Genomic DNA, 11,031 nt, shown 5'->3' on the forward strand with positions numbered 1-11,031 from the left:
ACATGTTATGTTTCCTCCAACATGTCTTCTAGTTCTAATTTTATAGCAAGTTGCTCTAGCCTATTAAGGTGCCAAGCTGCTAACTTCTAGTCATGTTTACAGACTAGCTGCACTAATGATATAGAGTTTGAAAAAAATGTCAAGGAATTTAGCATCCATTTTCAACTGAGATGTCAACTGTTTCAACCAAGGCTTGCAATTCCACTTCGTTGTGGAAAGTCTGCATTGACATGATTAAGCACAACATAATGGAGTGAAGTAACGTGATGAGTAACGTAAATGACTGCTCTACCTGCATTTATAGAGAGAGTGCAGGTGGAGTGGCTAGTGTTCATGCATTAGGTTCATTTCAATATAGAGTAGATAGCTCTAATTTAAAGGTATCTTAAAAAGATGTGACTAGTAGTTATGTCTATCCTTTGTCAACTATATAGCTCTTATTATTTTTTCAAATGATGTGTACAAGTCGATTATAACATTTTACTAATTCTATTTTAGTGACTAGTAACATTTTATACTACTCATTGCTATTTCTAATAATAACTATTAGCTATTAATTACTACTATCTTATAAATAAAGTGCTTTTGAATAGCCGCACATTCATTGTATATCAACTGTTTTCTCTGTGCTGTATTAACCATGCAATATGAAGTAGTGTTAACAGTGTATTAACTGTGTGATATTAATGTATTAACTGTGTGATATTAATGTATTAACTGTGTGATATTAATGTATTAACTGTGTGATAATAATGTAGAACCCTGTTTCCAAAAAAGTTGGGACACTCCTTTTATTAAATTAAAAATAGTACAAAGACAATATGTCAAATGTTGAACCTGAGAAATGTTATTGTTTTTGGAAAAATGCATGCCCATTTTGAATCCAAAACCTGTATATATTGTTCAGCATTAATGGTGCCTTCACAGATGTGCAAGTCACCCATGCTTTGTGCACTAATGCTCCCCCATCACGGATGCTGGCTTTTGAACTGAGTGCTGATAAGAAGCTGGATGGTCCCTCTCCTCTTTAATACAGAGGACGAAGCGTCCATTATTCCCCAAAAAAACATCACATTTTGATTCATCAGACCACAGGACAGTTTTCCACTTCACCTCAGTATATCTTAAATGACCTCAGGCCCAGGGAAGGTGGCAGTATATCTGAATGTTGTTTATATCTGGTTTCTTCTTTCTTCTTTGCATGGTAACATATGATATGTGGTCTTTGTACTATTTTCTATTGAATATAGGGATTAAATGATTTGCTCATCTTTGCATCCTGTTTTTATTTCCATTTTACACATCATCCCAACTTTTTTGGAAACAGGGTTGTCTTAGCTGTGTGATGTCAATGTATTAACTGTGTATTAACTGTCTGTCATCCAGAGCTGCTCCTTAAAGGCATGACATCAGTCACCAACATGGAGGGCTGGGTGGGTCATCCCCTGGATCCTATAGGTACTCTGTTCAGCACACTAATGGAGACGGGACGTGTAGAAGAGGATGGGGGCAACGCCTTCCTAGACTTCTCAGGTACGCTGTCTTTCCATCTACCTCTCTAAATCTCTCTTTCTCCCACATACTCCCTCACCTTCTCTCTGTCTGTCTGTATGCATTTTAATTGGACCTTTTTTTTACCCGCCTGTACCCCCCCCCCCCCCCACATCTTATTCATGAGCTGTGATTGAAGGACGGCTGAGGAACAATCAGTGATGTTGCCAGTGATGATTGGGTGTGATTGGTTCTGTCAGACGCCTACTGGAGTTTAATGGTCTTGGCAACTTCTCTTGTAGACCAGTCAGGGTGTTAACATGCGTGGATCGGGCTGATGGGTCAGTACTCAATAGTTGAGAAACTAACACCCATACATTGACCATTGGTAAGGCCCAGACCTCGGTTTGTCATTCCAGTCCCCGAAAATCTGGTGCATTGTTGCTATGAGCAACGCTGCACAACTGAATCACATGATGTAGTGCTTAACCAAGCAAATGAGCAGTACCTGCACACTGGGTAAAAAAATTAATTGGTGACATTTGTGGTACATTAAATACATTCTTTTTTCATGTGGTCAAAATCTCCACTGTTTCAGGGGAAGAAAATAGGAGAGTCATATGGCAGTTACTGGAAAAAACTCACTATGTTGGTTTTATATTGGTTTTACTTTCACTTTATCTTGGTTTTATTCTAGTGTTATCCTGGTTTTTACATTGGTTTTTATCTTGGTTTCATCTAGGTTTTACTTGTGTTTTACCATGGTTGTACTATGGTTGTATCTTGGGTTTATTTTGGTTTAACCTTGGTTTTACCTTGCTCTTGGCCTGCACATTCTACAGTGTACCATGATATGGTTTACTGTTCTCTGCTGATTCAAGTTCAAACTAGATTTGATGGCAGATTGCGTTTTAAGCATCTTACCAGTAACTTTGAGTCTGCTAAATCCAAATCTCTGAGCTGGCAGTATGAAAAATATGCCCTTGAGCAAGACAGTTAACTGGAATTGCTCCGGTAAGCTGTGGATAAGAGCATCTGGTAGATGATAAAAACATTTTCAATTCTAAAGACAGAAATACATGCATATTAAAAGAGAATTAAAAATGGTTCCATAGATATTAGACTGTCCCACCCAGGTCTTACGATGAGTTTATTTCACAACATATACAATGCATCCGTTCCCCTGTGTGGTTGTCAGTGTCTCCCGGCTGTAATGGGTTACTGAAGAGAACGTGTCTCGTGGGCCTGAACAGCAAACCACCAGCAAAACAGAGCTTCAGATAGCAGCCTACACTGTTGGAGGATGGCACTGAGCTGTCCTCGTCATAATGGAGGTTGACTGCCTGTATTGGTTCTGACACAGATTGATCTTCAGCCAGGTTGTTTCACTCTCTATTAGATTTGCAGACAGCATTTCAAAGGCATACTGTTTTTTAATGTGAACTCTCTTTTGTCTTCTCTGTCTTTCTCTCCAGGCTCTGTAAGTTCAGCCAAAAGGTCGGAGCCCCACCTTTTCCCAGCACAGCACTTCCTGGACGATGGCCAATCGTTCGTAGCACTTGCCGTAGAAACGGCTCTGATTGGCTTGGGGCAGCAAAGGGTGATGCCCGACGGCCTTTACGCCCAGGAGAAGGTGTGTCGCAACGAAGAGCAACTTTTGGCCAAGCTCCAGGAAGTGGAACTGGACGACACTCTGGTCAAGATCTTCCGAAAGCAAGCAGTCTTCCTGCTAGAGGGTAAGAGAGACACACTCGACTATGGCTTTCTAGTGGATAAAAAACACAATGTTCTCGTGGGCTGTGTTTGCTGGGTATTTCTAGGTGTTGTCGTGCTGAAAGATTAATTTCCTCCCCAGTCTCAGGTTCTGTGAGCTTTGGATCAGGTCTTCAACTCTTTTTCTTCCCTCAATCCTGACCAGTCTCCCAGTCCTTTCTTCTGAGAAACATCCCCATAGCATGACACTCCCACCATTATACTTCAACATAGGGATGGTATTAGCATGGTGATGACTGGTACCATGCTTTCGCCAGTTGTAGCACTTGGCATTCAAGCCTAATAGTTAGACAGCTCTAGGAAGAGTATTGCTGGATCCATACTACTTCCATTTTTGAATGAGGGAATGGGAACTTTCAATGACCTCTTTTAATTTCAATTTCTTTATAACCTTCCCTGGATCTATGCCTGCACACTAGTCTTGAAGGCCTACAATGTCTATATGCAGTGTGGGACCTTATGTAGATAGGTGTGTCTATCTAAATCAGGTCTAATCAACTGAATTTGCCTAATGAAGTTGTAAAAACATCTCAGAGATGATCAAAGGACACCAGATTAATATGAGTTCCATTTAGAGTGTCATTGCAAAGGGTCTAAATACAAATCCGATTCCAAAAAAGTTGGGACACTGTACAAATTGTGAGTAAAAAAGGAATGGAATAATTTACAAATCTCAAACTTATATTTAATTCACAATAGCATATAGATAACATATCGAATGTTGAAAGTGAGACAATTTGTAATGTCATGCCAAATATTGGCTCATTTTGGATTTCATGAGAGCTACACATTCAAAGAGTTTGAATGTTATCATCATCAACAGTGCATAATATCATCCAAAGATTCAGAGAATCTGGAACAATCTCTGTGCGTAAGGGTCAAGGCGGGAAAACCATACTGGATGCCGTGATCTTCGGGCCCTCAGACGGCACTGCATCACATACAGGAATGATACTGTAATGGAAATCATAACATGGGCTCCGGAATACTTCCAGAAAACATTGTCAGTGAACACAATCCACCGTGCCATTCGCCGTTGCCGGCTAAAACTCTATAGGTCAAAAAAGAAGCCGTATCTAAACAGGATCCAGAAGTGCAGGCGTTTTCTCTGGGCCAAGGATCATTTAAAATGGACTGTGGCAAAGTGGAAAAGTGTTCTGTGGTCAGACAAATCAACATTTTCAGTTCATTTTGGAAAACTGGGACTCCATGTCATCCGGACTAAAGAGGACAAGGACAACCCAAGTTGTTATCAGCGCTCCGTTCAGAAGCCTGCATCCCTGATGGTATGGGGTTGCATGAATGCGTGTGGCATGGGCAGCCTACGGTTCTGGAAAGGCACCATCAATGCTGACAGTTATATTCAAGTTCTAGAACAACATGTGCTCCCATCCAGACGTAGTCTCTTTCAGGGAAGACCTTGCATTTTCCAACATGACAATGCCAGACCACATACTGCATCAATTACAATGTCATGGCTGCATAGAAGAAGGATCCGGGTACTGAAGTGGCCAGCCTGCAGTCCAGATCTTTCACCCATAGAAAACATTTGGCGCAATATAAAGAGGAAGGTGCGACAAAGAAGACCTAAGACAGTTGAGCAACTAGAAGCCTGTATTAGGACAACATTCCTATTCATAAACTTGAGCAACTTGTCTCCTCAGTCCCCAGACGTTTGCGGTCTGTTATAAAAAGAAGAGGGGATGCTACACAGTGGTAAACATGGTCTTGTCCCAACCTTTTTGAGATGTTTGGATGCCATGACATTTTTTATGAACTTATTTTCCCCTTAAAGTGATACATTTTCTCAGTATAAACATTTGATATGTCATCTATGTTGTATTCTGATATTCAGATATTTCAAACTTCTACATCATTGCATTCTGTTTTTATTCACAATTGTACAGTGTCCCAACTCTTTTGGAATAGAATTTTCCATTTTCAAAAAAATTCTACAACTGTTTTTGCTTTGTCATTATGGGGTACTGTGTATAGATTGATGGCCAAATATGTAATAAATTATAAACTACGTCTATAATGACATAATGTGGAGAATGTGAAGGGGTCCCAATACATTCCGAAGGCACTGTGTCTTTAATAAATTGCGACTGATCTATAAATAATAATGAGTGGTTATTTATGATGCCAGGTGAAGTGTAGATCAGTCAGATGGCACCTGCAGTGGTTTTGATCTTCTCAAACATGCTTTGACATGGATGCTCTCTCCTCTGTCGGTCTGCTTCGCTCTTACAATCTCTCTCCCATTCTCCTTCAATGTCAAACTCTCACCCTCTCTCCTTCAATGTCACCCTCTCTCCTTTGATCTTTGACTCCCCCTCGCTTTCTAAACCGTTGTTCTCTGGCTTTTGTAGCTGGTCCGTACAGTGGTCTTGGAGAGCTGCTCTACAGAGAGAGTGTCCCCATGCACACATTTGCCAAGTATCTCTTCAGCTCGCTACTACCTCACGACGCCCCACTGGCGTACAAAATTGCACTGAGAGCCATGAGGTGAGTAAACAACACGTACGCCGTCTGTTTTAGCACTTCAGTAGAGAGTTACTGCCCTTATCACTAAGAACGTCTGGTAACTTGACTTTAAAAAGGAGGTTAGCCTCCCCCAAGTCTCCAGTTGTGTCTGTATGTGAGGGCGTGCGTGCGTGTGTGTGTAGGCTGGTTTGTGTGTGCGCCTGCGCTTGTGTTTGTGAGGCACAGCGATGGGAAGCTATCCTGTACGCTGTTTAATCACAAAGCCGCCCTTTGCTGGAATCCTTGTTCAATAATTCAACAGCACTGAAAATGAGTTTTGGAAGAATGTTTGAATAATAAATATACAGTAATAAATATATATATATATATATATATATATATATATATACTTTTTTTATGGCATTCAGTTTTATTGGGTTTCTTTCCAACCGCTGAGAGGCTTATAAAACGTTTAGAGCTTTATTTGATTTTTATTTCATTTCATTTATTTCACTCCTTTGATTTAAAATAAATAAATAAATGCGAATTGTTATTTCAAAAACTGACTCTAGAACCAGTTCTCTCTCTCTCTTTCTCTCTCTCATCTTTTATATCAATTTTTATTTTTATTTTTATTTTTTGAAGAATCTCTGCAAAGGATTATCTAGAAGAAGACATTCAGGGCCTCTACCTATTAGAGGTCATGCAGATACTGTTAACACTGTGTGTGTGTGTGTGTGTGTGTGTGTGTGTGTGTGTCTAGGTTGCCGGTTCTGGAATCCACCGCTCCATCAGGTGATCTGTCCAGACCTCACCACATAGTATCTGTGGTCCACAACCGCTACCCTCGCTGGTTCACTCTGTCCCACATAGAGTCGCAACAATGTGAACTGGCCTCCACTATGCTCACCGCAGCCAAAGGTGAACACACACACAAACTGTTTGGGCACGAACATACACCGTGCAAGCATACGTTGCATGCACACACACACAGAAATGCTCACAAATGCTTGGAGAATAATGTTTCTGCTCTGTTTTATATGGTGTTTCTGGGTTTTTGTCATCTCAGGAGACGGGCGTAAACTAGAAACAGTGTTAGAGTCCATCCAGAAGAACATCCACTCCTCATCGCACATCTTCAAACTAGCCCAGGACGCCTTCAAGATCGCCACACTGATGGACAGCCTACCAGATATCACACTGCTCAAAGTCTCACTGGAGCTGGGTCTTCAGGTAGTTCGAACGTTATGCCAATAACACTAAAGTTTGAAGACCCGCGCCTACAAGATGGTGGGCTGGGAAATATATTCATTGATATGCCCTTGAGCAAGGCTATCTAATTGCTCCAGGATTGCTGTTAGTAGTGCCTGATACCTGGCAGCGCCTGCACACACTGAGTGGGTCTTCGTTGGGATATATGAAAAACAGGAGCAAAACAGGACAAGAACAAACCGCCTCTGTTTAACCTTTGACCCCCGCGCCTCCCTAACCCCTAGCTGCCCCTCTGTCCCGTAGGTCATGAGGATGACCCTGTCCACGTTGAACTGGAGGAGGAGGGAGATGGTTCGCTGGCTGGTCACCTGTGCCACCGAAGTCGGTGAGTTGCCCCTGCCCCTCAGCCAGCTCTCCGATTATCCAGCCAAATTCCATAATGTTATGTGTCCGTGTTTGTAGTCCACTCAAACTAACCCCTGTCTCTCCGGCCCAGGTGTGTATGCGTTGGACAGCATCATGCAGAGCTGGTTCACCCTGTTCACCCCGACCGAGGCCACCAGCATCGTGGCCACCACCGTCATGTCCAACACCACCATCGTCCGCCTGCACCTGGACTGCCACCAGCAGGAGAACCTGGCCTCGTCAGCCCGGACCCTGGCCCTGCAGTGCGCCATGAAGGACCCCCAGAACTGCGCCCTCTCGGCCCTCACGCTCTGCGAGAAGGACCACATCGCCTTCGAGACGGCCTACCAGATCGTGCTGGACGCCGCCGCCACGGGGATGAGCTACACGCAGCTGTTCACGATAGCTAGGTACATGGAGCACAGGGGCTACCCTATGAGGGCGTACAAGCTAGCCACGCTGGCCATGACCCACCTCAACCTCAGCTACAACCAGGACACCCACCCGGCGATCAACGATGTGCTGTGGGCCTGCGCGCTCAGCCACTCCCTGGGGAAGAATGAGCTGGCCGCCGTCATCCCGCTGGTGGTGAAAAGCGTGAAGTGTGCCACGGTGCTGTCGGACATTTTAAGGCGGTGCACATTGACCACGCCAGGCATGGTGGCTCTGCACAGCCGCAGGAACTCTGGGAAGCTGATGTCGCTGGACAAGGCTCCGCTCAGGCAGCTGCTGGACGCCACCATCGGGGCCTACATCAACACCACACACTCTCGCCTGACGCACATCAGCCCGCGGCACTACAGCGAGTTCATAGAGTTCCTTAGTAAGGCCCGCGAGACGTTCTTAATGGCCCACGACGGACACATCCAGTTCACACAGTTCATAGACAACCTCAAACAGATATACAAGGGCAAGAAGAAACTCATGATGCTCGTACGGGAGCGGTTCGGTTGACAAATAAGACGAAACGAAGAACTTTAAAACTTTTGTGAGAGCGGTCGAAGGATTTGAGACCAATCATGCCCCTTTTACTTGAGTCTGCCTTTGTATCATTTTTTTACTTAAAAAGTGATGGAAAAAACTGAAAAGAGAGCGGAAAAAAACTGAAAACAACAAAAACAAACAATAAAAGGCCACAACGGTATTAATGTGTATAGACCCTATTTAGTTCACAAACAAACAAAAAACTAAATTGTCATGTCGCGCGTGTGAGTGAGTGTGACCATTTATATGTATGAAAGAGTATGAACGAGTGCAAGAGAGAGAACTAAAGAGAAAAATAAAAAATCTTTTGGTTTACACTGAGTATATGTTGTCCAGTGGCCAGATGTTCACATAGCACTGTATCCCTTCTGTTAAACGATCATAGCCTCAGAAAACGAGACAATGGCGTGAAACCAAATGGAGGAATTCCATCAGCCGTGACCAGTACCTCGTACGAACCCAGCTTTACCCCCCTCCCCATGTTCCCCTGCCTTCCCTCCCGCCCTTCCTCAACTTTCCCTCCAAGGTCAGTGTAGTCAAACGTGTGTAAGCAGTTATTGAACAAAAAACAGTTCACCATCCACTTCAGTTCAAAATTCCTTGTGTTTTTTTCTTTATTATTTTCTCTTGATTAATTAATCAGCAACTCCAGAATGACCGCATGGCTCTGCAGTATTGTTCACCCTGATACACACTCTCTCTCACACACACACACACACACACACACACACACACACACACACACACACGCTAAGCATACACACAGACACATAAGCAGACAGAAACAAACACACTGTAAACACACACTAGTGCTTGCGCTTGTTGAACCTTAGCGACTGTCAACATACGTTCTCAGGGATTTCTCTAAAAAAAAGCAAAGGAAATGAAAAAGAAAGAATGAGAGCATTTTATTGTACTGTATATATGATAGTATATATGTCTGAATATTAAAAAAATGTATACGTTAACTAATTTATAAAAGAATATCTATGTAATGCAAAATACTTGAAGCTGCAGTACCTTGGTTTTTAAAACAAAACATATCAGAAGGACTTTTAAAATGTGTCGCCTTGCGTTGCGTCATCAGGGGCCAGGTCAAAGGTTCGGGGTCATCTTAGCAGGACTGTTAGCTGGGTGACCCCACAGAGATGAACAGAATGACATCCACTGGACTGCTTGACAGGAGCTGGCTGTTTGCAAAACAGGACATGGATGTTGTATTTTGTATGGACCAGCAAAATATACCTATCTCCCAGTTGTACACAAAGTTGTTTTGGACACCATAGAAGAAGAGAAAAGAGAGAACGACTTCCCAGGAGCCAGATCAGTGAGCCTTAGCATTTCAGAGTGAGAACTCAGGCCCAGTGCCTATGAAGCCGTGAAATGTAGAGCCGAAAATCCCTTGACTACTAATAGCGTAGTAATACGTGTGGTGAAATTTGGCCCGACCACACCTCATGTCTCTTTCCGCAGTGATCTAGTCACAAAAACGAAGCTCCATTTATATGCACAACAATTATCCAACAACATGTATATGTCTCTACAACATGCCTCATCTGCGGACTGTGTGCAGGGCAGGAAGTTGCTATGTAGATCTCGACTGTTCCGACTTTTTTTACGCCCTTTTTTATGTTTTCTCTCCTTTTATTGTTTTTGTTTTCTCCAGAATTCCTCAACGAGAACAGCCTTCTTTCTTGCCTTGTCTTAACGCTTTAAAACAACCAAACGGGAGTTCTAACTACCAAACTTTGTTCATTAAAATGAAAAAGCCAACCAATATGGGTTACAACTTATAGTGTCTTTAATTTTTAGCTGAATGGTTCTGTGTTCTGTGCTTTAAAAAGCCCTTGTCCTCTGTTTTTGGGTGTAGAAACATCGAAGTGTCTCTTCCCCTAGAGGTTTGTCCGTAGTTCCTTTGTCCAGAGACAGGAATATCATTCATGTACCATTTTATTTATTATGATAGGTAAACGATTGTACTTCTTCAACCGTGTCAACATTGTTCATGAAGTTGAAAGTCAGATTTGATACACTGATATCAATTTATTTATGTAACTAAATCACTGTTTTATAAACTTGTTAATGATTCAACTTTTTTGTTTTAATTAAAATTAGTTTTTTTTTTTGAGAGGAGACCTTGTGTGGTGTCTTGTATTTTGAAAGTTTCTATTTTTCTACATCTTTAGAAAAAATAGAAACATGTTGGGATTCCTTCTTTCATCCCAGAAATTAGTAAAGCCATGTCAGTCTTCAGAAAATGATGCATCCACTGAGAAGAAGTGCAACTTTTTTTCCTGCTTGTTTGTTCTCCAGAAACATTGTCAATGTGTTGGCAGTGTTTGGGTAGTATTCCAAGTACCCTGTTCTTTATCGAAGTTGGTATTCCGAGACATTTGTAATTGAGAGATGTAAACATTACCATGTAGATGAATCCTAGGGAATTCAAATGCAAAATGTCCCGTAATGTGAAAAAAAAATTGTTAGAATGTGCAGCTTGAAAGTGGAGGATTTCTTCTGCCTGTTTATTATCATCAGTAGTAATGGAGGCTGTAGACTAGACAGGAAGGTGAAACCACATGGTGGGGTGGAACACCAATCAGGGGTGTAATGCAACCATGTTATTTGAGTTTCCAGTTTTCCATTAGTTATGTTATAAAAAAAATCTGAAAAAAGTTTTTTCATGTTTTGGGTTTTAAAGAT

The 11,031-nt window shown here is 42.2% G+C and overlaps 1 protein-coding gene across 1 annotated transcript in view; it reads left to right on the forward strand.

Annotated features, from left to right (window-relative positions):
- Positions 1 to 10,464, forward strand: part of zswim6 (zinc finger, SWIM-type containing 6) — a 34,711-nt gene extending 24,247 nt beyond the window's left edge. The window contains exons 8-14 of the mRNA XM_010877423.5: positions 1,387 to 1,533; positions 2,967 to 3,227; positions 5,637 to 5,772; positions 6,494 to 6,651; positions 6,800 to 6,963; positions 7,246 to 7,327; positions 7,439 to 10,464. Coding sequence (XP_010875725.1) covers positions 1,387 to 1,533; positions 2,967 to 3,227; positions 5,637 to 5,772; positions 6,494 to 6,651; positions 6,800 to 6,963; positions 7,246 to 7,327; positions 7,439 to 8,301 — 1,811 coding nt within the window. The 3' untranslated portion in view covers positions 8,302 to 10,464. The remainder of the gene's footprint in view (positions 1 to 1,386; positions 1,534 to 2,966; positions 3,228 to 5,636; positions 5,773 to 6,493; positions 6,652 to 6,799; positions 6,964 to 7,245; positions 7,328 to 7,438) is intronic.
- Positions 10,465 to 11,031: the final 567 nt, after the last annotated feature.

Source organism: Esox lucius, chromosome 14, assembly GCF_011004845.1.
Source record: "Esox lucius isolate fEsoLuc1 chromosome 14, fEsoLuc1.pri, whole genome shotgun sequence".
Lineage (NCBI taxonomy): Eukaryota > Metazoa > Chordata > Actinopteri > Esociformes > Esocidae > Esox > Esox lucius.